Here is a 27487-nt window from a genome sequence, read left to right as displayed (position 1 = left end):
GCCATGGCATTCTTTTGCGACAGATTGTAAGCTGGGTGAAGAAACAACCGTCCAGCCTTGCCACCCATCTCGCGAGTTTGACGGAGCATCACGTCTGAAAATTGAATACATACATCGGACGCCATCATATAGAAGGAAGCAAGGGATATTTGTTCGTCCTGGGCCGTATAGGTAGGTAGGACGAGAGCTTCCCTGCAGAGGAGGGTGGGGAGGATAGAGAAGAATACCAAAGGGAGGAGATCATAGCTCATTGTTCACCCAACCAAGACAATACGGAAGTACACACTTTGAAATATTATCTAAGCATGAGGTACCCACCTTGTCAAGTTGCCCTGTTTCTCCATCCAATCTCAAGCCTCCGATACCAGATACGTATTTCTGATAGCATGGGAAAGCGAGACCAACTGCAAAGCTCCTGCCATTGTCTCCTGCACTGCCCCACCCTGCCCCTCGTCAAACCAACCAAACCAACATCTCCTTTCACATTATAGCGACTCGTCATTGCAGCCTCAAAGGGTTATGACCATAAGACTGCGCAACCAAAAGACAATGCCTAACAACATTGCCTCTGGCTAACGCTACCCCAACCTGGAATCTCCTAGCCGGAACATGGACACTGCAGGCGTCATCTTGCCTACAAAAGAGCTCCTGATCCGCTTCATGACATGAACGCCCGTCGCATACGACCTCTAAAACGTCGTGTAAAAGCATCCTTCCGACCCAGACCAGCTTCCATGGCCTCCTCTATGACCCAGAATACCCCCTCGCGGCTGGAGGCGACCTACGAGGAAGACGATGGCTTTGTGGACATTCCAGATGGCCACGACCCGCGCCATGCGTCCCCGGTCGTTCCCAAGCTCTTTACTGAACCGCCTCCAGTCCACGAGGATTATTCGACACACACCCTGACTGTTCAGACTAAGACTATGAACGAATGTGTTAGACATTTGGCTGCGAATTTAGACGAGGTTGACTACAACCACCACGGCGTGCCGCGTCTGCGTCGTGCAGCTCACATCAAGTTTCTCAAGAAACAGCTAGGCACGCTTCCCGCCCCTTTCCTTGTCGCAGACGCAAGTCGTCCGTGGTTCCTCTTCTGGTGTCTTAATGGCCTCGCCTTGGCTGGGGAAGACACGACGTCGTACCGGCAACAGGTCATCGTGACAGCAAAGTCCATGCAGAACCCGACCGGCGGCTTCGGCGGCGGTCACGGCCAGATGTCTCACCTAGCCACTACGTTCGCCGTCGTGCTCGCCCTCGCCCTTGTCGGAGGCGAGGAGGCGTACGAGGTTATCGACCGCAAGTCCATGTGGCGATGGTTATGCTCCCTTAAACAGCCCGACGGCGGGGTGCAGATGGTCTACGGAGGTGAGGTGGATGTGAGGTTAGTCTCGATCTGTCCACCCGCGGTGGCCCAAAACCGCAATACACACCCATCATGCCCCTCCCCCCGCCTGCACGGCTGTCCCGCTTTTTGCTAATCCATGCCCAGAGGAGCATACTGCACGGCTGTTATCGTCGGCTTGTTGAACATGCCCCGTGAGCTATCTCCCGACTCGCCGGCCTATACACCCGACGGCAAGTCGACCCTCTTCACCGGCTTAGCCGAGTTTGTTCGCCGATGTAAGCCACGCTCCCCACCCGGTTATCTTTGCGCCCCACGTGCTCACCGTCAACGTCAAGGCCAAACGTTCGAGGGAGGTATATCCGGCCGGCCGGATGCGGAGGCCCACGGAGCATACGCATTCTGTGCCCTGGCTTGTCTTGCCATTCTTGATGCTCCCCATCGGATCATTCCCAAGTATGCCCAAAGGCTTCCCCATTGAGTTCTTGATATCGAAGAGCAGCAACACGCTGACAATGCTGGCTTCATGGCAGATACCTGGACGTCCCCCGCCTCATCGCCTGGCTTTCCTCACTTCAGTACGCTCCGGAGGGTGGGTTCTGTGGTCGCACGAACAAGCTAGTCGATGGCTGCTATAGCCACTGGGTCGGTGGATGTTGGCCGTTGATCGACGCCGCCCTCAACGGTACCAGTGACCTGGACGAACTGGAAAACGAGTCTCAACCGACCATCGATTCGATTGACTGGTACAATCGGGAGGGCCTGATACGCTATATTTTGTGCTGCGCCCAAGACGAATCCAAGAGGGGTGGTCTCCGGGACAAGCCCAGCAGGTCGGTTGAGAGATGAGAGGTTTTCAATCCTGAGTTTTGCCGTGTACTGACCTTGGTGCAGCTCCTCCGATGCGTACCACTCTTGCTACGTCCTCAGTGGCTTGAGCACGGCGCAGTACAAGTGGGGTCTAACGTACTTGGACGACGACGAGATGCTGCTCGCAGAGCCCAAGTGGAAAGTAACACCCCGTGTCGACGATTCCCAAATATATGACAAAGAGGACCGAGTCCAAGCCATCCATCCCACCTATACTATTCCCGACCACATGTTCTACGACATGCAGGGATATTTTGCCTCCAAGGCTGGGTTCTAAGCGGGACAACCACCATATGAAGAGTCCTTTGTCGGTTGGTCCCCCCTATGGATTCATGCGGCCTGTCCTGTTTTGCGGGGTACTCCTGGATGACTGACACAATCCTTTTGCTCAATGCCTACAGCTTTACATTGCGGCCATCCCATGGTTCAGTCAAGTTGTCGCCTCCCCACCTCCTATCACAAGCTGTCGCAGCAATGTCCTTGCTCGTCACTGCAGCATGACTTGCTTCCACTGGCCTTGGATGATGTGCGATGACTCAGGGAAGGACCGATGGCGACAGCCAGACAAACAGCCTGACTTGAATGGAAAAGAAAAAGGAGAAAGAAAGAAAGAACGGCAACGTTCTTCTGGGCTGTGGCGAAGGCAACGGGATGGAACGCTGTACACGCACAAATCCTGGCGCCATGCCTGCAGCTCGCGAGAATTACCCCAATCATACCTATTATGTATCGTGTAAACAGACACGATCTGGCCCAGCATGTGTCTAGGTTGCCCCGTTCACTTCTTCTTAAGCGGAGCCGTGTCTGTCTTGCACGGTGCTGGTGCGGATGGAAAACACCCAGGCTTGCGCCTTCGTCTCGCCTGAGGTCACTTCGAAACCCAACAAACTGACGGCTAGAATAGGGCAAAGAGCGGGAGGGGCCGGGGAAGGGAGCTCGAGACAGCAGATTTGATTGCCACCTTAAGTACAGCGGCAAACATAAGACGGACGACCCATAGCGCTCAATCTCGCCGAATTTCCCAACACCCCTGTTCGACGTACTTCCTCGCAGGCGATTTACAATGCTGACATGCTGACCAGTGGCCTGGTTCAGGCACTGGAGCGTACTTGCGTTTGTACGTATGACGGATATGTACACACTTTCAATGTTTTATCTTATTCTCTGCGTCCAGTGCACCTGATATCCCACATTCGTCTCGATCGTCATCTTGACGAGTCCCATTTGGGTCCGTGATACCATTTTGTTCTGAGATATATATACGAAGCGAAGTGGCTGGCGTATCTGGCTTCATGTATCACTTTGTAAAAGAGTGGTTTCCTATGGCTTCAAGCTTGACGTAACAACCCCAAGCATTCTTATGAAGTCCAACTATCCACGCCCACCCGTCTAGAGTGGACAATTAAGCCACTTCGTGTTCGGCCAGACCTGCATCCAAGTCTCTAACTCCTTTGTGACTTACGACAGGCCCAATATCCACACCTGTCTCCTCCGAAGAATTCTGTTGTCTTCTATTGTTGTTATGAGACATGCCCACGAAATCCCAGACTGGATCCGGCTCTTCGTCTGGCAAATCTGATAAAACACCGACGTCATCTTCGTCCATTACCAGGCTGGTATCCCTGGACCTCTTCATAGGAGTTGCACTGCAACTTCCCCCGCCGCCGTAGATCTGTTGGAGGCGTTGGCCGCTCATTTCCTCGCGAACATGCTGTAACTTGCCGTCTTCGTCGACACCAGAGACCTGGAGGACCCAGCGTTTCTCGTCCCGAAGGAGAAAAGGCTTTGCTCGTAGAAGTATAGCCCAGGCAAATCGTACGAATAGGAAATGTTTGGATCTTGTGCGAGGCCGAACAATCGTGTCTTGGTATATCGGCGAGAATTCCTCCGCTTCAGGCGATATAATATGTGTTACGTATTGCGGCTCAGACGATATCGTACTTGCTGTCTTCGGCACGATAACAAACCATCGTTTGTCGAAGCAGACATGGATATCGCTCTTCATAGGCAGCAAGTTTGCCTCGTCGTTAATACCTGTTAGACCATAGCCATAAAGATCCATCTCGTTCTTCTGGAACCAGGTTCGCTCTTCCTTTGGGATAAGATGGGCATTCTCAACGGCAAAGGAGAAGTTAGACACGACGCAGCGATCATGGCGACCGCCTGGTGGTATGTCCGGCCATATATCTTCGATCCTATCATGGGGAAACAGCCAGTGTCGAAAACTAGGCACGATGGGGTAAAGCTCTATGGGTTCCGTTAGTAATAGCATTTAGTATACGACGTAAGGAATGACATAGAGATATACCATCATCAGGAACCACAAAGTAGTATGAGCCTTGGGTTAGAATACCGTCCAGGGGAACGGATACTGCCTCTCCCCCCTTGTTCAGAGACAGATAACCGTCAAACGCATTGCCGGCCACGACCTGGCATGCCAGGAGGGCTGTCCCATGATGGATGCCAAAGTTGTTATCATTGCGGCGGTCGACTCGGGGAAGCGTCAATAGGTTATTGTCTGGTCCAGGGTATCCTGGATGGACAAAACGGATATTATCCAACTTTGCCACCTGGGGTGTTGGCTGGGATTTGAACCGGGGCCTGTCCATCTTTGTCGAGAGGGAAGCGATCCACAGCAGCAGGGCAGAAGTTGAATAACTCTTCAACAATCCATAGCAGGGGCGGAGGTGGGCATGCTTGAGAAGGTGGGTTCATCCAGCGTTGTTGTTTGATTGAACGAAAGGCCTGCCTTGCCTCCACTCCCCGAGGTGTTTGGTGGGACGGCCAGTATGTGGGGCGTATGCCCTCGACCCTGGCTGTTAATGACACAATGTTTAACCGTATTTGAATTTAAAGTGGGTGGCGGAATGCAGCTTGACACGTAACTACGCTTATACAACGTACAGTGACGAGGCAAAACTGTCGAGCCGATGTACTTATAAGACCACGTTATAAGTGTGCGTAGGTAGGTACATCGATTCGACACTTATGTCAAGTTACTGTACATACAACGTACAACGTATTTACTGCCTACCTACCTACCTAATTACAGTACTTCGTACGTACTCATACGTAGTTTATTTCGTACTCTGTAAAGAACCCGTCCAGTACGAAGTATTCTGGATTGTACGCACCTCTGGCCTTGATTAATATCTAGTACTGAGTAAGCATTGCCAACTCATCATTGCATGAGCGTGAAGCCTTCGCACCATCCGGCTCGCTCTGGCCTTGACCGGGTCGCCTTGTCTATTAGGAACTCTCAGCGAGTAAAACTTCTTCTTTAGGTGTTCTATCCTGTTTAGGAACCCTTGTCGCCCCTCTCTCTGCGCTGATCGTCGTCGTTTTGTGTTCTGCAGTGCCTCTAGGCAAAAACCTCCCAACCCCCCCCCCCCCACAAAAACACATCGTCTGGATGTCTAGTTTTCCCATCACCAAAGGAAAAATGAAAAAGGAAAAAGAAATGGAAGGCGGGGAGAAGGGAAGGAAGGAAAGAAATGGAAGGCCCCGCCCCCTAGCTATGCGTGTACCACTTCTTCCCTTTCGATGGAGTACGAAGTATGTATAATGTATGGTACTTGGGCCTGTCCAACTGCGCAGCTTCTTCTCTGGTCGACCTGCCGGCGTCCGGGGTTGGCTCGGCTGATTCGAGCCGACAAGCGCCGGTCTCGCAGTGATATGAACTCGACTATGCCGGGGTCGTAGCGTAGCTTTCGTTTCGTTTCCTGTTGGCCCGGCCTGATGGGTGGTTCGTGCAACAATGTGGCCAAGATACAACGTACATGTGTGCGTATCGCCCATTCTCTTGAAAGCGCTCACGGAAGCTCAGTGTCCAGGGGCGCCACGCCGAGACGGAGCTTCCAATGAGGATGACGTCTTGGAGTGGACTTTTCGGTGAGTGCTCCATTTATTACTTGTCGACGTTGTATGGGCCGCTGAAGGTGGCCGCAGAAAACGCGACCTGAAGAACAAGTCTCACCGTTGTCTGCGCTCTCACGACCCACGATTTCTCCAGCCTACAATCTGACCTCGGCGTCACCAGAGCAGATGGGTCATGCAGGCGCCTGGTCCTGTTTATTTTCTTTTACCGGCTTGACTTCGAGTCCGTCTCCAAACTAACACCCAACAATGGGCAATGGGCATTCTTTTGGGTCTTGGGTCGCTCTCTTGTTGCACTAGTCGCCGCTAGGACATTTCGAGGGGAGTGAGTATCATATTCGTATATAATACATAGTATCTCTATTCTCATTAGCCATTCCCGGCGTCGCCCTCACTCACACGCAGATTGTCGTGCGAACGGTTCTTCCCTGGCAGGGCCTGGACGAACGGGCCAACACGTCGTTGGCTGGCGATATTAATGGCCCGCACATCGTGACCCAAGTTTAGACAATGTCGTCCTTCGCGAGACGCTGACATTACAGGCACGCGACATTGGCTCGCCTCCTGACGGAGTGGGAATTTTCGGTTTAATTTCGCCACTTTTGCCATGGTGAGCCGACTAGCTCTGCATAACGGGTCGACTTGTCCATAGAGATTCACCTTAAGAGGCGTTATGTAAGGTGCGATGCCAAGCCAACCAATCCCCCCGATCCAGCCAGATCCAGGACGCCTTTGGTGAAGAACTTTGCATGTCTAACTACGGTACGTACACGAACCTTTCTTTGTATATATATAAGATATATATAAGGAAAATCTAAACCGCCATTGTCCAAAAGAGAAAATCAAACCATTCATCATAAAGAGAAAACAGTGATAAAAAAAAAAGAAAGGCAACTTGACTGTCACCGGTCGATGTCGACCACCAGCGGCTCGTACCCCTCCGGCCAAAGTTGTCAGAAATCATCATCACTTGGATCGTGGATGGGTACAAACACACCCCCTCTCTTCTTACGCCCACCCCAAACAAAGAGCTATTCCCGCCTCTTCCCCATGTGCTGCAAGTGGAGTTACCTAGTCCGCCCAGCGCTTCTATTCAACTGGTAACGAGGAAGCCAACACATCAGAAAATGGGTCGCACCTTCGAGAGCCGCATCGCTGGTTGCATCGTGCATTCTAAGAAAAACCGAAAAAAAGCCCCCATTTTCAAACTCGCCCACTGACGGTTATCCGTTTTCTTTCCTCTTGCGTCTCAAGCTGCTCATTCATCCATCCCCCCTCGTTCCCTCGACTACTTGCTAAAAAGGTTAACCCCCTCACACCTTTCCCCTCCGCCCCGCACTCATCATACCGAGTATGTCCCTCTTTGCCCTGCAATAAAGCACACATGTCTCGCTGTCTGGCGCCCGGATTTCCCGCATTCCCAAGAAGCCCCCGGGGATACGTAGCTTGACTACCACCATCGACCATCGACGCCCGACTTCGCCATCTCAGCCTATTCGTACCTGCTGCTACTACCATTCTATCAACCCGCACTGGCGTTTTTGGGATTTATTTCTCGGTGAATAGGACACCCGGCCGCGCGCTCATTTCTTCTTCGCCATTCCTTTTTCCTCTCATTGCTGCCCTACCTACGTTCACTAGACTTGGTGTGCTCTTAGCTCTTGCCCGCTAGACTTGGGTTTGGCTGCATCCAAGGGCGTCCGGTTCTCGGTACTGTGGCCTTCATACCGACAGTCCTTGTCACTTTTTTTTTTCTTTTTTTTTCTTTTAGCCCTTATTCTTTATACATCTTTCTTTTTACGGTTTTGTTCCATTTTGAGACGTCTTTCCATTGAGACGTCTTTGACTCGGGGACTGTCCCTCGCACCCGCCCACATATTCCGCCATCGCCCATCTCCATCGTTTCGACCCATTGGGCTTAATTTTCACCATGGGCGGCTTTTACATGCAGTACCTGGAAAGTAAGTAACCCACTGGATTTCAAGAATGTCGCATTTCAGCCCAATTCCCCCCTACATCGTCGACACAGCATGACAAACATGCTCCTGCAAGTGGGGGTGGACTGCAAACATCCAGGTGCTCATCGTGAGGAATGGGGTATGCAACCCGCTGCACTATGGCAGCAGCCAAAAAAAAGGGGGGAAGGGCCACGATGATGCACTTATTTCGTTCTTTCCGTCGATCGCCGTCAGTCCTATATCGAGAGTTGCAATTGCACTTACCCGTGGGACCCGGTGAGACGGTCAAGCGCGAGACGTGTTGGCTCCAATGCAGGTCTGCGTGTCAATGCTAATGCTTTGGGACGCCGTTCTCGCACGGTGATGCCACCCGCCGCTGGTTGCCACGCTGGTTCGATGACTTGGTGACGACAAGGTTTTTTTTTAAAAAAAAATTCGGAAATTGTGGACCAACACATCTGGGGAGAACACAAGGGGCTAACGGATCGGCCATCACAGGTCTCTGTCGACGACGCGGGTGGCAGGACCCCACGTACGAGTGCTTCCGTGGCCCGAGCGGGTTCACCTGCTTGGTCCTGGTCAACGGCCGTGAGTATCAGACGGATCTCGCGTACCAATCGGATACCCTGGCGCAGGAGAACGCCGCTATGAGGGCGTTCATGGTGTGCCAAAACTTCTCAGCCAACGGGGGGATGCTCGCGCGTAATGGTATTGTCCAGGGCCTCCCGGCCACAGACAATCCGCGCCGCACCACCAAGGCCCGCCAGCCACCACCTGGCCAGCGGGACAACCACCGACCTGGAAACCACTCGAGCAGCGGCTCTCCCGTGTCTGTGCAGTAAACGACAGACAGGTGCAATGCGTGGTCATTTTTTGTTGCCAATACCCGCAGAACAATCAGGACGGCCCCGGGGAGAGCGCTTCCACCGCTTGACGGGATAGCCCTGGGCGAGCGAAGGGATACGGGTGACGGCACTACGATATAGGTGGCCAGCTTCACAGCACATTTCCGGAGGATATACCCACGAGAACCGACGCGTTAACGACGACATGCCAAGAAAGAAAAACAAAAAGGACATCTTACGACCTTAGGTTGAGGGCCAAGGACGGGAGAGAGGACATATAGGTGCCCAAGGCACACGACCCCAAAACGGCGAGGCAGCGATTCTTCCGCGTTCCAACATTTCACCGCCACGACTTATGACGACTTGACGACACTAGAGATGATTCCCACTATCGACTTGTGGACCTCTTGTCCATGATTTGGGAGGTTTTCGTTTACTTACGTTTGATGATTGGGTTGGCTCGTTTCTTCTTTTTTATCCTTTTTATCTTTTTTTTTTTTCCCCCGTTCCCGGCTCCTTTTTTGGAACATCTTTACGATTCGATGGACGTTCGATCTCGAATTTCCGAGTTGGGGATGGACAGAACCACCTCTACAAATCTGTCTCCATCATATTCGTCCTCTGTCCCTTGGACTTCAAAGTCCATATTCGGAAAGGTCCCGGGTGTTTGATCTTGCTCGCCTGGGAGCTAGGCCACGCCACGGGAGCCATCGAGCTCTGAAACAAAAGAAGGGGGACACGACGCTTACACGTTTACGGGTCTTATATTCGGCGGCTAGACTCGATTTTTCATTCTGCTCTTCCGGCTGGGAGAAGGGGTCGGTGGGGATAAGGGCACTTTCCCCCACTTCACTCTATTCCGCTCCTATTCCATCCGCTAGGGTCTCGGAAGGGAAGGGAAGTTTCCATTATACCAGTGCGGGAAAGAGACTGGGAACAGGAAGGAAAAGCAAGGGAAAGATAAAATACGGACGGCATGGGGAGGTTGAGAGCATGGAGGCGGTGCCGACATGACGCCCAGACGTCACGGCAGGGGAGATGATCACACGCGAAGACTCGAGACTTTGTCGTCTCTTCCTCTTCTTTCGGGAGCAGAAAACCAGCACTGGAAAATGGGTGGGTGATGGGGTTGGGCGGTCAGATTGATGAACGCTTTGCATTTGATTCGGACGACTGCTTCTGTCTTGCTTGCTGTTCTTTTTTTTCTCGTTTTCTTCTGTTTCTTGCGTCTCCTTTCATCTTATGCTGCGATTCTCATGACGATTATGATGATGATAACGACTCGAAAGATAGCTTCTTATGATAATGACCCTTTGCGACTTGAATTAGGACTGCTTTTAAAGCCGAACGAACTGCTGCGGTCGTTTTTGGTAGTACAAGACTGGCTGGTGAACCGAACCAGAAACTCGACACACGCACGCATATACCCGTCCCCTGCCGTCACATTACCCGTCTGCAGGTGACAAAGCAGTGTAGGTACTACCCCAGGTAGAAGCAAGGGGCGGATGAATCAGGAACGGTGTGGAGGGAGGGAGGGAGGGAGGTGGTGTGCTGATGCTGAGGGTTCTAGAATGTCCCAAGTTGCCTCGAGGTACTACGATATTGTCAACAGACTGCTTGATGGAAGTTCAATATTTTCCTTGTACACTGATATATCAGCGGAATAAGCTATATTATTCCGTCTTGAGTTGCGTATCGATTTGGGTAGGAAGATTATCGGCAGTAGCTGGTAGTGAGATTGGGACAAATCGGGATTGGACTTTAGGGCCACTGATCGACCGGCATTGTTCTTTGCTAGCTTTCCTGATCTCCTCGGCCGATTAAAGGCTCTCGGGGATTTGATTTTAGTGTAAAGGGGACTCGACCATCTATCGAACTTTAACGGGGTGAGACGCCAGGGCCGTTGAACGCGTCAGCAGGACGGGTCAACGCCGTATACCCAAGTTTAATTGGCGGGAGCCCGGATGCAGATCAGTCGTCCGTATGCGTCTCGATTCACCGTTCTTATAGTGTACACGTATAATCAACAGTTATTCTAGCCCGACTAATAAAGCGTTGTCTGATGCCTCTAGAGAATTTGGAGAGCCCTGTGTTACCAAGTTCCATTTACTGTCTGTATCTTGATATCGGGAAAGTTTGGGTAAGGGGAGTCCGACCGAAATTACAGTAGTCTGGACATGGAGGGGCCCCGTTACCCCGTATCACGACGCAGAAACTGTTACGGCCCACGTGTTCTTCATCAGTGGTGCAACAGCACCTGGAGAATTCTCAAACGCAATTCTGAAAGCGATTCGGTTACCTGTTAGACTTGAGGTTTGAAGTAGCAGGTTGATTGAGAGGATAATAGTGGGGTGAGGCAGATGTTAAAACGTGGCGCAGCAACTAGCATGTTACTTCATATTTTTCTACGTTCCCCTAGGTGACGTTGAACTTTGTGCCGTATTCCCTTTATTACATTGCGTGTAATTCCTATTTCCATGGAATGAATGCCTTTTATCAAAATGGGAAGGAGGCGTGGGAGGGATGGGAATATATAGCAAGGAAGACGACGAGCAGATATGTGGGCAGATAATATTGGGGAAAAGCCGGCTCCCTTTGATTGGGTACATATCTCCTATCTCCTTTATCCAACTACCTATCGTAAATTAACTGATATTCTATGGAATATCTCTGCTCCATTTTTCAGGTATATATACAATATGCTCGATATAGGAGCCAAATGCCATGCCTTTATTAAACCGGTAGGAATGAATAACCCAAGAAATACTAATAGTGGAATTCCCTTTTTGATTCCCAGAACCAAGTACGAAGTACCTGGCTTCCTTGATAGTACCTACCTGGTAGGGATACAAAGTCCGCCTTTGGGAAGGTACCTAGGTACGTACGTCTCTAATTGAACCCCACTTCCGGCTCATTGTGGAGCTTATTTACGAGCCAGTCCCGACTTGAAGTTAGGGGTGACCGCGAACGTCCTGGGGCAGAGCTCCTGAGTACGTTGTACGTTGTATTGAGCTGGCATTGCTATCGTGTTATTTCGATCATTCACTGCCCACCCCCAGCTCAGCTGTTCCTGTCCCAGCATCCTCTCTTCAAACCCTCTCTAATAACCATAATAATCGGTTCCCTTCTTCCTTTATTCTCTCTTTTACGTGCACTGCCCTTTATAGTCGCAAGATATCTTTCTATACCGTTCTTTCCCCTCACCTGCGCGCGTTCTAGTAACCCTTCGCAATACAACTTGTTCTACACTCTTTGACGACAACCACCAGGAACATTCGCGCATACTCCCGCAGCTATGAAGGGTAAGTGTGGATTCGGATTTGCTATGCTCAACAGGACAGGAGAGGAAATTCGTACCCTAACAACAAGTCTCCAGCAATCATTCTTGTCGGCGGCTTCGGTACTCGGCTTCGGCCTCTTGTATGCACTCTCCCTCCCCGACTTTGTTGATGCCGTCATCTCTCGCTGACCCTTTCTTCGTGTCTCCAGACTCTCACTCTGCCGAAGCCTCTGGTCGAGTTTGCCAACAAGCCCATGATCCTTCACCAGATTGAGGCCCTTGCCGCTGCCGGTGTCACTGATGTCGTCCTCGCCGTCAACTACCGACCTGAGATAATGGAGAAGCATCTCGCTGAGGTATGCAGTTGGCTCCCCCACCCCCCTCCCCCTCCCTCGGAATAGCTGCGTCCTCCCGCCGTCCCTTGAGAACCACGGTATTTCTAACTTTTGCTCTCTCTCCCTCCACAGTACGAGAAGCGGTTCGGCATCAAGATTACATTCTCCATAGAGAACGAGCCCCTAGATACTGCAGGCCCCCTCAAGCTGGCCGAGAAGATTCTCGCCAAGGACGACACTCCCTTCTTCGTCCTCAACTCCGATGTCATCTGTGAATATCCCTTCCAGCAACTGGCCGAGTTCCACAAGGCCCACGGCAATGAAGGCACCATCGTTGTCACCAAGGTGGAAGAACCGTCCAAGTATGGCGTGGTCGTTCACAAGCCAAACCACCCTTCCCTCATCGACCGCTTCGTCGAGAAGCCTGTCGAGTTTGTCGGCAACCGCATCAATGCCGGCATGTACATTCTCAATACCTCGGTCCTCAAGCGTATCGAGCTGCGCCCCACCTCCATCGAACAGGAAACCTTCCCCGCCATCGTCCGCGACGGCCAGCTCCACAGCTTCGACCTGGAGGGGTTCTGGATGGACGTTGGCCAGCCCAAGGATTTCCTGACGGGAACCTGCCTATACCTCACCTCGTTGACCCTGAAGGGCTCCAAGGAGCTGACTCCCGTGACCGAGCCGTACGTCTACGGTGGAAACGTCCTCATCGACCCCACGGCCAAGATTGGCAAGAACTGCCGTATCGGTCCCAACGTCACCATCGGTCCCGGTGTGGTGATTGGCGATGGAGTTCGCCTGCAGCGCTGCGTCCTGCTGTCCGGTTCCAAGGTCAAGGATCATGCCTGGGTCAAGAGCACCATCGTCGGCTGGAACAGCACTGTCGGAAAGTGGGCTCGGCTGGAGAACGTGACGGTCCTTGGCGACGACGTGACCATCGCCGACGAGATTTACGTCAATGGCGGCAGCATCCTGCCCCATAAGAGCATCAAGGCCAATGTCGACATTCCCGCCATTATCATGTGAGCAGGGGAACTCGTTGTGTAGAGAAGCACCCTTGCCTGGGAACATGCGTTGGTCTGCCCAGGCCACTTGCCGGCTATACATCTTTCGGCCCTCGTTCTCCTTGAGCCCTTATATTTTTAATCACTTTCTAAGAGCCGCCTTGCGCGACCTTGGCTTGGAACACGAGTAGAAGGAGGAGGATGGACAGGTGGCCGTTCTCCCAACAACAAAACCAAAAGGGGGAAAAAAGAGAAAAAAAAAGTCCAGAGCCGCTGTTTAAGGCTTTGGCTGGCAGAAACGGCGTCGGATGGAAATGATGACGATTTGCTTTCAGCCTTGTTCTCTTTCTTTTCTTATCGGACTAATTTTGCGAAAACTGCATTTGGTCTTATACAACGAAAGCAGCGCAACTTGGCTTTGAGCATCGGGGTATGGGTGGGAAGATGGGATACAAACACGGTTGGACGCATGGAGGATGGCATCGTTCAGGAAGACTTGGTACCAAGCCTGTTATGTTTTCGTCGAGATCTTTGTTTTCTTTCTCTATTCTTTCTCGGCTTGGAACGCGAAGCATCGAGCCGATTTCGTCAGGTAGTTCGTCGGAGGCATGCCTCTTTCGCTAGGTAATGGGAAGAGGTGGGGTGAGGCGCAGGCAGACCGTCCGAGCAAGGAAAACACATGAAATTACAACCCAGGCCTCTCAGGGTGGTGCAGGTGAACGTGACCTGGCTGTCTCGATTGTCGGCAACGCAGCGCCTGTTTATCGGACCATGAAAGAATGAGCCAGGTATGTGTATTCTGTTCTCTCGACTAGTTTCCCTATCCTGTCCAGTCGCCTATCCTGTTCTATCTTGTTCCTTGTCGTTGCTCCGGTAGTCACTTGAGACGAGAGTCATGGTTCCAAGTGCATGTCCAGAGATCTGACGATAGGCCTCCTCCATAAGAGCATACTATGCTGCCGTCTTGCATTCTCTGTAAATGGGTGTTGCTTCTCTTTCCTTGGCCATGCTTGTGGGTTTATCGCATGGACCGGGTGTCTTAGCAGAGCCGAAAGCACAAGCAATCTGGGTACAGCAGCCGCATTCACCCTACCGAGTCCGTTCCATTTTGAGTCTCTTCATCTTTCTCCACACTCGAGAGGATCACCGCCTTCTCCTCGTTGGCATTGCCATTGCCTGCGCTGGTGGAATCATCTGCCAGCCAGCTAGAAGGAACACTGCTGCTGGTGCTCAGATATTCATTGGGCTCGCCATTAGGGGACCTCTGAAGCCAGGCGCGCGACAGGCGGACGGCGCTCTTCCACTTGCGCATCTTGCCGTCGAGATGCTGCTGGTGTTCCGGCTCCAGGTTGGGCAGGAAGAGGTCTCCTTTGGTCTGGCGGCGGGACCTGAGCGCCAAAAGGTCGTTGACGTCCCAGACTCCGATGCCGATGCCGGCGGCAAAGGCGGCGCCGAGGGCCGCCGTGTCTTCGCGGGGAGAGCGGTCGACAGCGAGCCCCAGCGTGTCGGCTTGGATCTGCATGCAAATGTCCGAGTTGGCGAGCTCGCCGTCGGCGGCCAGGTAGTCGAGGGGATGGTCCGACTTGTGGGCCATGCACCGTAGGATGGCTCGGGTGTGGAAGCACGTTGTCTCCAGGAGGGCGAGGGCGATCTGCCCTTGGGTGGTGTCGTGCGAAAGACCCACTGCGTTTGATCATATACAAAGTCAGTTTCGGGAGGGAGGGCGCAGATTTGGAAGGGGGGTTGAGAAAGATGAAAAAAGGGGGCATGGCTCTCGTACATATGGAACCCGTGGCATGGCAAGTCCCGTCCGGGTCGGGGAGACCGTCAAAGCCCGCCACATACGTGACGACTCCCGAGTCCTCTGCCTCACGGGCAAACTTATCCAGGATGCGGCCATCCCCGGCGAGCCCCAGGTTGTGGATGAGGGGCCCCATGACGGGGGTGACGGCGCAAGCGGGGGCCTCGAGAGCGTAGTTGGCGAAACGGAAATCGCCGGTGGTTTCGAAATCATAGGCAACGGTGGCCCGTAGACCCAGGGTCCAGTCACGGACCATGGGTTTCTCTTTGCCGACGTTGCAGAGGACGGAGCCGCCGTTGCCGTCGCCGTCGTGGTACGTGGCCTTGGCCTCGCCGGGCTGGAAGGCGCCCTGACCGACGAGAACGGCGTTGTCGTCGGCGAGGCAGCCGGTGATGCGGATACCGCTCAGGGGTTCGCCGTAGACGACGCCAAAGGCATGCGGGTCGGAGGAGGCGACGATGCGGGGGAGGTGGACGTCGGCGGTGTCGATGGCCAAGAGGTGGAGGATGCCCGGCTCGTAGTGCAGGTTGCGGAGGTTCATCAGCAGGGTGCGGGCGGCGTTGGTCGAGTCGGTGACGTGGACGGGGCGGCCGCCGGGGTCGAAGCCGCGGCCGTTGAGGTGGTAGACGAGCCAGCTGTCGACGGTGCCGAAGGCGAGATTGCCGTTTTCCCGGGCGTCCTCCACCTCGGGCACGTTGTCGATGAGCCACATCAGCTTGAGGGCGGAGCACGAGTTGCTGATGGGCATGCCGGTGAGGTCCGGGACGATGGTGGCCATGTACTTCTCCTTGCACTGGGCGACCAGCTGCGTGGTGCGCGTGTCGTCCGAGGCGATGGCCTTGTAGAGGGGCTCGCCTGTGGATACGTCCCATACAACGGTGGTTTCGCGCTGGCTGGCGATGCCGATGGCCTTGATGTCGTCCTTTTCGAAGCCCTGGGCGACAAAGTCCCAGTAGGCTCCCTCGATGCATGTTTGTACCGTGGTGACGATCTCGGCTGCATCTATCTCATGCCAACTTCATCCGGGACACGGAGTTTGGGGGTCAGATGTCAGAACTGAGTGATGGTTTTCTAGGTTCATTCCTCCAGGGGGGGGGGGGGGTTATAAAGGAAGGGAGAAAAAACGTACCCGGGCTGGGGGCGAGTGCTGGATAACTAGGCGGTATGGCTCGCGACTGGCTCGGCGGTGGCAATGTCGTAAATAACGAATCGTGTAAGGTTGCTGCGCTGCTCGATGGCACCGATGAACCCGGGCCTCGTGGTCTTGGGAGGCTCGTGGCAAGAATGCTCTGGGTGTCCGGGATCAGCATCGAGGCCGGTCTCCACGGTGCCCATGTTGGGTGTTTCGACACGCGACATGGTGTCTACCACAGTCTGCCGTCGAGTCTGCCGTCGAGTCTGCCGTCGAGTCTCCCAAGTCTACCAAGTCTACCACAGGGCCTGTTGATGTACTGGTTACTCTTGGGAGTCGAAGGAATATATTCGGGGGAGCTTGGCGGTACGCTGGAGTCTTGTCGAGACAGGGTCGAGCAGGATCAAGTCAAACCCCAAGCCCAGCGGGTTTCAAAGCCCAATTGCAATGCGGAAATTAGGTTCCAAGTTTGGCAAGGCATGGCAGGCATCAGCTGGAATCAATGCCATATATCGGTCCCGCCACGCCAAAGGTTAAAAGGGCATGATGGCCGGGGGAGAACGTTAGGCAAGAACGTCTGTTCTGTTGAGAGGCTGAAGCGAAGAAAGGAAAACGGAAAACGGAAAACGGCCTCCTCTTTTCTACCTATAATCCAACTCATCCTTCATCATAGTCCCCCGTCGCTCCTCTGCTGCACAATCCACCTTTCCGTCGGCTCTCTCCTTTCGCCTTCGTTTTGTGTCGTCTGTCCATCTTGGACCCATAGCCACTACTGTTGAAGGCTGACCAACGTATGTATGCACCGTCTCTAACCGGTATCTAATCTCCCCATATCTATGGCGGACCCCCCTCTGATACCAGGGGCTGTGGCTGAGATGCGTATAATGGCACCTTGTATGCTTCTCGATTGCCTCGTTGCGACAAGTGGAGACTCAACTTTTTCGCGTCGCGACCCCTGGATACCCAATCCGTCTTTGTCTTTGTCTTTGTCGTCGTCTTTGTCTTCGTCTTCGTCTTTGTCTTTGTCTTTCTCTTTCGTCCTCGTCTCCTTCTTTGTTTTCTCTCATGTAGCGCACTACAGCAGTTGCCGGTCTCTCAGGTCATCAGACTCGTCTTTTTTCCCCGAGGAGGAGGAAGAGAAAGGTAGTAACAGGCAAACATGACAGCTGTTGAAGCATACATCTCACCCTCACCCCGTCCGTGACTCCTTTTTTACGATCCCTCATCATTTACTGGGCCTTCTTTGTCTCCTTGCCAGCAGCCCTCTCGCGATCGCGCTTGGCGTAGATGCCAGCGGTAAAGGGGTTCTCGTAGGTCAGGGCGATGGTGTAGATGACCAGGACCCAGATGGACATCAGCACGCCGGCGGGCTTGCCGTAGAGCAGGGCGGTGCCGAGGAAGCTCATGGTGGAGCCGTGGTACATGGGGGCGTCGGTGACGTTGAAGGGGAAGCCGGTGACGATGTTGTCCATCAGGATGCCAAAGTAGTCGCCCAGGAAGGTACCGGTGATGCCGAGACGGTAGGTCGAGCTGATGACCAGCACGTTACCGGCCGCCAGGAGGGCGTAGCCGGCGTAGTTGGCGGCATCGGTCTCGAGGAGCGGGTGCGAGGGTTGGTGGCGGAGGGCCCGCTCGTATAGGTAGTCGCGGAAGAGACCGAGGGAGAAGATGGTAACGGCCAGGGCATAACAGGCCGCCTGAGAGCGACCACCAAAGAGCCTCGTGAGGACCTTATTGTGGTATTCTGTGGGGAAAGAGAGAAGAAGAAGCGTCAGTTCCGGCCGGTACGAGGAGACGACAATGGATGAACTGGGACAGACAGCAGAGCACGGCTCTGTGGGAGAAGGTCTGGCTGTTTTTTTCTGAACGAGCTGTCGAGGTTCAACTAACCTTGTCTCGCAACAATGCTATCAATATGTTAGTGTGAACCATGAATCAATCTCAGAGAGTATGGCACTTGAGGGGATATATTGCGTACTTCCAAAAGAGGGGATTGAATGCGATGGACACAGCCGAGACTGGACGCCGCATGGTCAGTTTCCAGGTCTTTCAAAGGTGGCCCAAGCTCCTCCGACAGAGAGGGAGCTAGGAGCGGGTAGATGGGGATCTATCACGCACTGAGCAAGCTCTTCTGGTTGAAATCAACCAAGCTGTGGATTGTTACGGGCGAAGCCATTGTAGGTGTGGAGGGAGGTTGATGAAAATCAATCTCGACTGCTGCAAGTCGTAGGAATGGCTGGTATACAGGGGAAAAAAGCGAAGAAAAGAAGGGACAAAAAACAAGGGACACCAAGAGTGTTCACTACCGAGCGCAGAGATTAAAATAGAGAAGCAAGCGAAATGGAAATGTCGAGGTTGGTTTAAATCCAGCTGAAAGTCTCAAGCCCCGACCTTCCAGGTTCCCTGTCGACATATGCGGGGACGTTCCAGCTGATTGCTACGTGACCAATAGCGTCATGGTACTTTTCGAGCCTCGAATCTCTTGATATTCCGTTCCGAGTCTTGGCAGTAGGTGTCCGCGATATAATGTACCTACTTTGCAGTAGCTCTGTTTCTTTTTTTTTTTTTTTTTTTTTTTCCAGGTTTATATTAAGTCCGTATACAGCCAGAAGCTATAACAGACTCTTCGGAAGTACGTTGTACCGAAGGTTCAGTAACTACATGTAGGTAGGTAGGTACAGTCACTAGGCAAAAATTCCGACGGATTCCTAACAACTCCCCGCTATTAGTATACGCGTTAATAAAGGTAGAAATCCGTCGAAATTATTGCTGAGCCACTGTATGTACAGGACCTGCTGTCTCGATAAGGATAGGTGCCCAGGTTATCGTTATCTACAACGTACTTACCAGGGGTAAAAGACTATTAGGTAGCTACCTGGTACCAAGTCTTCTTTGCCGCAGGTGAAAACCGGTAGGGGGAGCGGGATTCGAACCCACGACCTCTAGGGCCTACTAGAGGTAGTCCAGGTGGTTCACCACTCCCCAAAAAAGAAAGGCAAAAAAAAAGGAAAGAGAAAAAAAGATGCCTCGTACTGGGTTTGAACCAGTGATCTTTGCATATGACATGGAGTACAAGTGCAACGCGTTACCACTGCGCCAACGAGGCCATGATATCGCACAGTGTACGGGCTCTGGTGTTGAAGGTAAGCCGGTACAGGTACCCCGTCTATTGGTATACGAATAGTGACGTGTGTTCCATTTTTCGTGTACATGTTGTGTACCGAGTAGCCGTGTTCCTTTCTAAAGGTGTTGGTGTATCATCTTTCCATCCAATGCCAACGCCACGCTGTAGAGAAAGAGAAGGAAAAAAGAGAAGAAAAGAAGAGGAGAAAAGGAGAAGAAGAGAAGAAAAGGACAGAAAAGAGGGAAGAAAACAACCAAGCAAATCTCCGGGAACATCCCCTGCCCTGCTTCCCCGCCATCGTCACCTCCGATTCCTAGTCTTCTTGGGCGCCGTCGCGGTGTTGTTGTGATTGTTGTGGTTGTTGTCTTCCTCCTCTTCGTCCTGGCCCTTCTTAAGGTCCTCCGTCAACCCCCACTCTTCTTTATCGTACCAGTCCTCCCCATCCGACATGTCGCGGTTCGGCCCGCAGTGCGCCTCGGCCTTGGCCCACTGCAGCACCGTCTTGCGCAGTCGGTTCGCCTTCAGCAGGCCCTCGTGGAGCTTGTGCGCGCCCCGGCAAATCTCCTCCTGCTTCTGCACGTAGAGCGCCACCAGCCGTCGCATCTCCTCGGCCTCCGCCTCCGAGAGCCCCCCGCGGTCCACCTGCGCGTTGGGCGGCGGTCGGAAGAGCGGGTGCACGAACAGCTCGTCCAGCATCTCCGCTGCCACCGCCATGGCCTCGCTGGTGTTGCTGCCCGACTGCGTCAACGCCCGCGTTGACCCTTGGTCATCCTGTCGTTTGTCAGTCTTTTTCCCCCCGCCGGCCGTTGATTTGGCTTCCCGGTCGCCTTGTATCGCCGCTTCGTTATTCCCACTGGGATTCTTCTTGTCGGACGACGGTATTTCTCCATTCGGCCCATGGTCCGACGCCCCGGGCTCCTTCGCTGCTCCGTTTGTTAATCGCTTCCCTGCTTTGATCTTCCCCTGGTCTTGTTGTTCCTCGTCTTCGCCAATGTGAGTTGCGGGACCTGTGCCTGTGCCTGTGCTTGTATTGCCATTCACAGTCGCCTCTGTCATGGAAATATCTCCATCGCCCGCGTGCCCTGTCCCCGTTCCCTCCGTCGCCACTCCATGTGTAGACAGTGAATCGTGGTTCACACTGTGCGACCCAGCGTGCCGCGCCTGCCCATTGACCCCCGGTCCAGCATTTGCGACCGGGGAACCGGTGCCGTTTCGGAGTCGGGAAAGGGTCGCAAGATCATCCGAGTACAGATCGATGTCGTTGGGTCCCAGCATCATTTCGCATGGTACCCACGTGTGGTCACCCATCAGTTTGGTAAACAGGTGCCCAATTCGCCAGAGGGCTTTGTTCTCTTTCCGCATGATGCTACAGCTCTGGTCCGCAAGTTCGTTGAGCGTTTTCGACGTGAAGGGTTTCGACAAGACAGGGTGCGTCGGGAGATCGGTCGCCACTGTCAAAGGCGCAAGCACGTCTTTTGGATTTTGTTAGTAAAGGGGCCGAGGGTATACAAGCATGGGTCACTTACGCTCTAGCCGAATATTGGCGTAAGGATTCAGCTCGGCTGCCGATGCCATGGCTTCCTGCAGGCGTTCTTCGTCGTCGTCGCTGTCCACTTCGTACCCTTCGTCGTCGAGGAGAGGCGGGTTTCGATTGATGATGGAGCGACTTTGTCCAGCATATTCGACTTCCTGGAGAATCGGTCAGCCACCCATTGCAACTTGTCCGACATTTGAACACGCGGCCAAGGAGGTCAGGTCATGCCTCTTTGTAAACTTCGGGACCCGATGGCGGTACGAGTTGTCCCTGGTGTGCGAATAAGGCTCTCTTCTTCAGCTTATGCCCACGGTTGCTATAGTGCTCAATCTCGTTGTCCGAGTCGGATTCTGGAACGCCCTTGCATTAGCGACGCGACCGAGGACCGGACCACACGGGCCACACTGGGAGGGTTTGGGGAGGGGGGTTACCGTAGGCGGTTCTCTTCAATGCCTTCTTCATCCCAGCCACCGTCTCGCCAAAAAGTATCTGTTGTGCCGCCATGATGTCTAGTCGCTAGCTTAGACTGGAAAAGCGTCGAATAAAATCTGTTCGGGAGAGGTCCTGTTGTTGGGAGGACGCAGGGCCGAGTTGTTGTTCGGCCCTCGGCGCTAATTGGCGATCTGAGGACGACGGACCAGCAAAAGACAAGAAACCGAGTGGGCGAAGAGTACGAATAGGGCGGAAATAAACCAAGGTTGAGTGAGGATGGCAAAATAGATCTCGGTAGGCACGAAAACAGGCCGCTGAAGAATAGTAGGGAAAAGTGGTTTTTGTGGTGACGGACGGACGACGCGGGCGGAGAACCAAAAGGACGGACGCCCTCTCCAACGAGGCTGACCCGCTGAAGCTGGCCGCGCCCGTCAGTTGTGTCCCCATGACCGCATGTATCCCGTGTAGCCAATGAGCGGCCTGCCCTCGCTGAAATCTTGCAATATGGTACACATACTGTATCAATATTATTCACGATACTGTATGTAGCCTTTGGCCCCGCATGGACCAATTCAGAGCCACTCGTTATCTTATCGGGTCAGTGGGGTGCCGCGTATGTATGTACCTACGTACCTCCTTCATTCAAACGGCGTACCTGGACGAGTCGCCGTCGCGGTATTCGACCAGCCGCCTTAGATGCCAATAACCCTTCTTCCTTGACGCCACTACAAAGCCAACGTACTGCAATCATCTCTGCAGCAAACCAGAGTTGGATCTGCTTGTTAGACAGAGCGCCTCCGAAGAGTACCAACACCAAGTGTGCTTTCGTGGCCTTGACAAGATCGCGAGCTACCTTGGCAGCTAGATGACCTTTGAAATACCTCCATCCTCCGTTCTTCTCTGCCCATGCATACCTAAAGATAAGGAGCCGGCGCAATCATGGACGGTTATCCAGCCGGGAGCCTGGATCTCAACGTCCCCTTACTCGTCGTTGCCGGTCTCACGTCCCAACCGCCAAACGACTTGCCACTCGACCCCCAGCTGCAGGACCAAGGAATCTTGATACGCTCCGAACTGCCGAGTTTAGACACGGAAGATGCGAAAGCCGTGAGGGAATACATCTCGCTTCAAGATGCTAGGGATCAGCCGTGGAGCCCGCAGGACAAGATACCCTACAGGTTCAGGGTCGGGTTCTCTGGGAGGGTAACATATTGCCTCGTCTCGATTGTACTTGCGAAAATTTGGTCTTTCTGACTTTTTGCACATAGTCGTTGATCTTCCCGCCGCGTCGAGCCAGGCTCCCGGACCATGTCGAACCTCCCGAGCTCCCACCCGTCTTGCACTCGCCATTCTCGCCTCTTAGCCCGATATCGCCTCTGTATCCCGACGGACTCATCGACGCACAATGGCTTCAAAAACATCAGGAGCTGGTACCCAGCGTATACCTATGCTTCTACTCTCTCGAATGGGACCCCACGTTGGCTACACTGCACGACAAGAATTTGAAAACCGACATTAGCAACATCAGGCTCGCGCTTCTTCATTCGGGCTATAAGACTCGTATTGCTGTCGCACTCTTAGGTGACGGTTCCAAGACGTCAACCTACCCGGCAGATGCCATACAGGAAAGACTCGACTCCATACGCAGAGGGGTAGGCTTGGACACCAAGTCGTTCTTCTACATCCCCGCACAAGATTCAGCTACAGGCCTCCAACGGGCCACGGACAGTATCCTCTCCACCTTGTATGCCCAGTCAATCGAGTACTACCGTGACCTCGGACGTCATATAAGGAAGAAGCGAAGCCGAGGTGTCGCCCCTCAACCGACAGTCCCCCCGACAACTGGCACGTCCCGGACACTGTCCCTCCAAGGGTGGAACGTGCGTTATGACTTCAAGTCGGCGGTGTTTGCCGAGTTCCGACAGGAGATGGATGTCGCTCTGCGATCCTATGACCAGGCGTACGACGGCGTTTTGAGTCAGGATGTGATGGATATCCTCCCGAGCTGGAGCCCCCGGTGGAACGAGGCGCGCTTGCTGACTGACGTCATCTCGATCCGCGCCATTCGGTGTTCGTTATGGAATGGCCAGACCACTTCGGCAGTCAGGCGGTGGCGAGCCCACCGGGATCGCATAGCCGACTTGGTCGACCGGCGCGGACGCGGCACCAAGAACTACGGATGGGAGGCGTGGCAGTCCAGGTGGGCGCTCGTCATGGCGAGCCTGGTCGAAAGAGCCGACCCCCCGGGCTTGCGACCGTCTACGCTCGCCCTCTTCATCTCCCCGGAAAAGCTTGTCGCGGGAGAGCGTCTCCAGCCCTGGGAAATGCTTCACCACAAAGGCTACTGGTACCGTCTTGCCGCGCGTCATCTCGCCGCGCGTCGTCGACTAGCTCATGCCATACCCGACGAGGACAGGAGCGCGCCGCCGGGAGAATCGCCAGCCTCTGTTGCGGCGAGCAAGGCCTACACATATGACACGTACTTGTGCCCGGAGCCGCATGAAGAATATCCGCTGGTTGGGCAGGGCACGGATCATTCCCAGCTGATCATCGACTGCTTGGAGTTGGCTAGGACTGAGTTCCAAAGCCGGAAGCAGCTCCGGACATCGGCAGAAATCACGCTCGAATGGGCCAAGGAACTAGCGCACGTGGAAGCATGGGAGGACGTTGTTGCATTGCTGAAGCCTCTCTGGACCGACATGTCGTTTCGGAGCGAAGGCTGGTTGAATATCGCCGAGGACCTCAGCTGGGTCCTGCGTGCTGCTGCTGCGCGTATTGGGCTGGGAGATGTCGTCGTCTCTGTTGACTGGGAACTCCTGAATAAGCGTATGCCCATTCTTGTCCCACCATTCGAGACTCCGGCTAACTTGACGAGCAGAGTTCACTAGGCGGCCAGACTGGGAGTACGATATCTCCAAGTCACTCGAAGGTGTGGAAACCAAATCTAAGCCGACGGTGGCCTTAACAGACGACACTGTGTCGTCTTTCGTCTCCGCTTCCTTCATCTTCAAGAACGAGGAGGGTAGGGCAGGCGAAACGTGTCGGGCACAACTCGCTCTTACGTCCAACGCGCTCCCGTCCTCTGCACCCGTGCAGTTCGAGCAAGTACGTGTTGACTTCGACGGTAGCCTGAGAACCATTACGCTCAATCATGATGCCGGATCACATGCGGAGTCGACTTGCACCAGAGGCGATACTACTTTATCCGTCGTGCCGCTGGCGGAAACGGTCGGGAACGACGGTGACTCGGAAGAAGCAGCCGAGAGGGGATCTTTGCTGATTGGACAAGCCGACCTAGAGCTCGAGGCGGGACGCACCAAAGTCTTTGAGATGGCCATTCCGCTGCGGGAACCTGGCGAGGCGCGAGCGGTGTCGGTGGAGCTGTTGGTCAATGACGATACCTTTTCACTGAGCTATACCATTAGTTTTGGCGAAGTCAACGCGGCCAACATCTGGTTCGGGCCCTCCCTGTCCGCCAGGCGCATTCCGCGGCCCATGTCCCACGCCATTCGGGTGCAGCCGAAGCCGCCCAAAGTGGATATCAAGCACGTCAATGCTCTGAGCCAGTACTACGTTGATGAGCGCATCGATTTGGCGCTGGATATTGTTAACGGCGAAGATGCGGACGCCGTGGCGAAATTAGAGGTCCACATCCAGGGTGAACATGTCCCGACGTTCAGCTTCCACTTGGAAGAGGGCGAGGAGCAGCAGAGAGCAGAAGCTTCTTCCACTTCAGACGCGAGGCTCGCCAATATCTCACTCGGTACGCTGGGCACCTCCACGACGACCCGAGCGAGGCTCACCCTGGAGCCGTCACGGATGCCGGGGCCATATGAGGTCACGGTTAAAGTGGCCTACCATGTCGTCACGGACCTCATCACGCCCGTCATGCAGAGCGAAACCTTCCATGTTGACATTGTCAACCCCTTTGAGGCGAATTACGAATTTCTCCCGCGGCTTCACCCCGACGCCTGGCCGAGCTTGTTCGAGTATGAAGGAGCACCACCCGAATTGGTGGTGGATGGGGATGAGGCAGCGGCGCCCGCCCAACCCCGGGGCCTGGCACAGAAGTGGTGTCTCGTCTGCCACTATGCGTCGTTTGCGAGCGAGGACCTGCAGATCCTGGAGCTGGAGGCGAAAGTGCTCGCGTGTCAGCCTAGCGCGCGCTGTGTTTCGGTAAGCCGTCTCGACCTACCGGCCGACGGACTGACGATACCGCCCAAGTCGGTGCAGGAAGTCCGGTTCGACATGGTCATCCAGAAAGCGACGCTCGACGAGCGCGGGCCCGCCTCCCTCGATGCTGCGTTGGTGATACGATGGAGACGGCGCGGCGGTGCGCAATCGGCGGATCCCACGGCGGTGAACACGACGACCATGACGGTGCCGCGCTCCATCGTGCTGGGGATAGAACCGCGCGTGCTGGCGTCGGTGTCGCACGGAGAAGACGGCAGCAGCACGGGTCTCATGCGGCTGGACCTGACCATCGAGAACGCGTCGGGCCACTTCCTCACGTTCGGGGTGACCATGGAGCCGAGCGACGAGTTTGCCTTTTCCGGGCCCAAGCAGACGACGGTGCACGTCCTCCCCATCAGCCGGCGCACGGTATCGTACCGGTTGCTGCCGTTGACGCGGGGGAGGTTCGTACGGCCGCAGCTGGTGGTGAGGGACAAGTACTTCCAGAAGGTACTGCGGATCATACCCACGGAGGACATGAAGGTGGATAAAGACGGGCTCCTGCTATGGGTTCCACCTGCGCCCGAGGAACCTGGGGGGGGAGAGAGCGGGAGGGAAGGGCTGGATGGATGATTTTTCTTGGGTGAGAGCGGCTGCATGACAAGATTTCATCTAAACCGGCTTTTCGCAAGATGGATAGAAGACAGTTATGAGTAAAGACGCAGTTTGGCCAGGCCATTTCTTGATCCAGAACCCGTGCATCGGTGAGTTCATATTTGATGGGAAATCGATTGTTCATGGGACGAGTCATGTCGAGAAGGGGTTGAGCTAGTGCGTCGTAGGAATTCAAGTCTATGTGTAGTGCAGGTGGGCTGCAGAAGCGGTAATTAGTGAGGCAAGGAAAAGGGGCGGAAAGGCGCAACGTAGTGCGGAGTCCCGGGTGCTGGCAGATAAGGGCTGCAGGAAGCAGGAGAGGCAAGACGGTGTCGAGTGTCTCGAGGGTTTGGCTGGCCGTTATTCTACTTTATTTTCTGGAGGATTTCAGGCTTTATGCCAACTCATGCCCCAGAATAGAGTACTTTCCTACGTTGTACACTTACAACGTACGTTGTATAGGGCCCAGGAAACAGGCCAGAGTTGGACCCCAAAGAGCCGAGTTGGGGTCTGGTCAGGGGCGGCCTTCAGGGGGTCATTCAGGGGTTACTGTACATATTCGTACATAGTATGTAGCGGTTTCCAACCAATCCCGGCCCAGTTACTTTCTTTTTCCCTCCAAGTCCATGGAATAGTAGAGCGCTTGAGTAGGATTCCGCGGCTGGGTTTCCTGAACCTTTGTCCGTCTAGATTATAAACCCAGGGATTACCACTGCATTTAGTGAGGTCACGGTGGAGTACTTCGTACGTCTCTCGTAGTACCTAGGCTGTACTGTACTTCTGCTAGCCCCTGATTGATGCTGGGTAGCAGTACGGATACAAAGTAGACAATCGTACCACGAGTGCCCTAACAAATGGTCCTGGACAGACACGGCCTACATCATACCACGGACCATCCAGAGACTTCCACACTTTGTTCGTCCCCGGGATTGGGGTATCCGAGCCGCAGCGCACGGAAGTCGAAGGAGGCTCTAAGTACCTAGTATACTTCGTACATACAACGACGTGTCTGATGGTCTGTGATGGATCTGCACACTAGACCGACTCTAATCTGGTCCGGGTCCGGGGGGCATGCCAAAGTGGTAGAGGATCACTTCGAGGCCCCTGAGCCCTTTTGACAG

The 27487-nt window shown here is 54.0% G+C and overlaps 11 protein-coding genes and 1 non-coding gene across 12 annotated transcripts; 5 read left to right on the top strand and 7 right to left on the bottom strand.

The window, feature by feature from the left end:
- Positions 1-734: 734 nt before the first annotated feature.
- On the top strand, positions 735-2492 carry ACRALDRAFT_1057121 (uncharacterized protein; the record flags this gene model as incomplete). The annotated part of the gene is made up of 5 exons (XM_071015903.1): positions 735-1384; positions 1493-1623; positions 1684-1801; positions 1879-2178; positions 2240-2492. 5 exons carry the CDS (start codon positions 735-737, stop codon positions 2490-2492), a joined length of 1452 nt encoding a protein of 483 aa, XP_070875007.1.
- A 45-nt stretch (positions 2493-2537) lies between these two features.
- Positions 2538-3457, bottom strand: ACRALDRAFT_210878 (uncharacterized protein; the record flags this gene model as incomplete). Its single annotated transcript, XM_071023382.1, has 8 exons — positions 2538-2577; positions 2615-2731; positions 2774-2792; positions 2837-2963; positions 3031-3077; positions 3109-3150; positions 3196-3313; positions 3395-3457. The coding sequence occupies 8 exons, from the start codon at positions 3455-3457 to the stop codon at positions 2538-2540; spliced, it is 573 nt and encodes a 190-aa protein (XP_070875006.1).
- A 55-nt stretch (positions 3458-3512) lies between these two features.
- Positions 3513-5644, bottom strand: ACRALDRAFT_210879 (uncharacterized protein; the record flags this gene model as incomplete). Its single annotated transcript, XM_071023383.1, has 11 exons — positions 3513-3604; positions 3674-4410; positions 4449-4462; positions 4540-4733; positions 4786-5031; positions 5120-5150; positions 5271-5304; positions 5350-5392; positions 5425-5442; positions 5522-5565; positions 5619-5644. The coding sequence occupies 11 exons, from the start codon at positions 5642-5644 to the stop codon at positions 3513-3515; spliced, it is 1479 nt and encodes a 492-aa protein (XP_070875005.1).
- Positions 5645-7410: 1766 nt separating this feature from the next.
- ACRALDRAFT_1064039 (uncharacterized protein) lies at positions 7411-9385 on the top strand. The gene is given in 3 exon segments (XM_071016903.1): positions 7411-7824; positions 7838-8052; positions 8548-9385. 2 exon segments carry the CDS (start codon positions 8022-8024, stop codon positions 8889-8891), a joined length of 375 nt encoding a protein of 124 aa, XP_070875004.1. The 5' UTR covers positions 7411-7824; positions 7838-8021; the 3' UTR covers positions 8892-9385.
- Positions 8916-10679, bottom strand: ACRALDRAFT_210881 (uncharacterized protein; the record flags this gene model as incomplete). Its single annotated transcript, XM_071023384.1, has 13 exons — positions 8916-9043; positions 9127-9246; positions 9284-9300; positions 9431-9575; positions 9676-9731; positions 9809-9824; positions 9868-9999; positions 10046-10147; positions 10248-10279; positions 10310-10347; positions 10413-10460; positions 10509-10533; positions 10666-10679. The coding sequence occupies 13 exons, from the start codon at positions 10677-10679 to the stop codon at positions 8916-8918; spliced, it is 873 nt and encodes a 290-aa protein (XP_070875003.1).
- A 1510-nt stretch (positions 10680-12189) lies between these two features.
- ACRALDRAFT_2027624 (uncharacterized protein) lies at positions 12190-13538 on the top strand (the record flags this gene model as incomplete). The annotated part of the gene is made up of 4 exons (XM_071020478.1): positions 12190-12196; positions 12271-12314; positions 12384-12530; positions 12642-13538. 4 exons carry the CDS (start codon positions 12190-12192, stop codon positions 13536-13538), a joined length of 1095 nt encoding a protein of 364 aa, XP_070875002.1.
- Positions 13539-14600: 1062 nt separating this feature from the next.
- Positions 14601-16652, bottom strand: ACRALDRAFT_1033402 (uncharacterized protein; the record flags this gene model as incomplete). The annotated part of the gene is made up of 3 exons (XM_071014945.1): positions 14601-15199; positions 15297-16333; positions 16474-16652. The coding sequence occupies 3 exons, from the start codon at positions 16650-16652 to the stop codon at positions 14601-14603; spliced, it is 1815 nt and encodes a 604-aa protein (XP_070875001.1).
- Positions 16653-16939: 287 nt separating this feature from the next.
- Positions 16940-18810, bottom strand: ACRALDRAFT_1042970 (uncharacterized protein). Its single transcript, XM_071015288.1, has 4 exons — positions 18568-18810; positions 18428-18467; positions 18340-18356; positions 16940-18193 (listed from the first exon to the last, which is right to left on the bottom strand). Exons 1-4 carry the CDS (start codon positions 18623-18625, stop codon positions 17679-17681), a joined length of 630 nt encoding a protein of 209 aa, XP_070874999.1. The 5' UTR covers positions 18626-18810; the 3' UTR covers positions 16940-17678.
- ACRALDRAFT_210884 (uncharacterized protein) lies at positions 17243-17653 on the top strand (the record flags this gene model as incomplete). Its single annotated transcript, XM_071023387.1, has 4 exons — positions 17243-17264; positions 17325-17486; positions 17521-17595; positions 17625-17653. 4 exons carry the CDS (start codon positions 17243-17245, stop codon positions 17651-17653), a joined length of 288 nt encoding a protein of 95 aa, XP_070875000.1.
- Positions 18811-19472: 662 nt separating the features above from the next.
- On the bottom strand, positions 19473-19555 carry ACRALDRAFT_t145. Its single transcript has one exon. It is a non-coding gene; the product is annotated as a tRNA-Thr (tRNA).
- Positions 19552-21788, bottom strand: ACRALDRAFT_1076629 (uncharacterized protein). The gene is made up of 4 exons (XM_071018522.1): positions 21539-21788; positions 21336-21457; positions 21100-21262; positions 19552-21045 (listed from the first exon to the last, which is right to left on the bottom strand). The coding sequence occupies exons 1-4, from the start codon at positions 21609-21611 to the stop codon at positions 19874-19876; spliced, it is 1530 nt and encodes a 509-aa protein (XP_070874998.1). The 5' UTR covers positions 21612-21788; the 3' UTR covers positions 19552-19873.
- Positions 21789-22290: 502 nt separating this feature from the next.
- On the top strand, positions 22291-26502 carry ACRALDRAFT_1042973 (uncharacterized protein). The gene is made up of 3 exons (XM_071015289.1): positions 22291-22742; positions 22808-24365; positions 24418-26502. The coding sequence occupies exons 1-3, from the start codon at positions 22479-22481 to the stop codon at positions 26343-26345; spliced, it is 3750 nt and encodes a 1249-aa protein (XP_070874997.1). The 5' UTR covers positions 22291-22478; the 3' UTR covers positions 26346-26502.
- Positions 26503-27487: the final 985 nt, after the last annotated feature.

This window comes from Sodiomyces alcalophilus (genome assembly GCF_042370955.1).
Source record: "Sodiomyces alcalophilus JCM 7366 unplaced genomic scaffold ACRALscaffold_4, whole genome shotgun sequence".
NCBI classification, from domain to species: domain Eukaryota; kingdom Fungi; phylum Ascomycota; class Sordariomycetes; order Glomerellales; family Plectosphaerellaceae; genus Sodiomyces; species Sodiomyces alcalophilus.
This window is presented reverse-complemented; position numbering and strand designations above follow the sequence as displayed.

Coding starts and splice junctions, on each gene's coding strand:
- ACRALDRAFT_1064039 (XM_071016903.1), top strand. CDS start 8,022: ATGGGCGGCTTTTACATGCAGTACCTGGAAA. Junction 8,053..8,547: donor TTACATGCAGTACCTGGAAA/GTAAGTAACCCA, acceptor CGGCCATCACAG/GTCTCTGTCGACGACGCGGG.
- ACRALDRAFT_1042970 (XM_071015288.1), bottom strand. CDS start 18,625: ATGGCTTCGCCCGTAACAATCCACAGCTTGGTTGATTTCAACCAGAAG. Junction 18,468..18,567: donor CAACCAGAAGAGCTTGCTCA/GTGCGTGATAGA, acceptor TGCGGCGTCCAG/TCTCGGCTGTGTCCATCGCA.
- ACRALDRAFT_1076629 (XM_071018522.1), bottom strand. CDS start 21,611: ATGGCGGCACAACAGATACTTTTTGGCGAGACGGTGGCTGGGATGAAG. Junction 21,458..21,538: donor ATTGAAGAGAACCGCCTACG/GTAACCCCCCTC, acceptor AGGGCGTTCCAG/AATCCGACTCGGACAACGAG. Junction 21,263..21,335: donor GTCCCGAAGTTTACAAAGAG/GCATGACCTGAC, acceptor CCGATTCTCCAG/GAAGTCGAATATGCTGGACA.
- ACRALDRAFT_1042973 (XM_071015289.1), top strand. CDS start 22,479: ATGGACGGTTATCCAGCCGGGAGCCTGGATCTCAACGTCCCCTTACTC. Junction 22,743..22,807: donor GGGTCGGGTTCTCTGGGAGG/GTAACATATTGC, acceptor TTTTGCACATAG/TCGTTGATCTTCCCGCCGCG. Junction 24,366..24,417: donor CTGGGAACTCCTGAATAAGC/GTATGCCCATTC, acceptor CTTGACGAGCAG/AGTTCACTAGGCGGCCAGAC.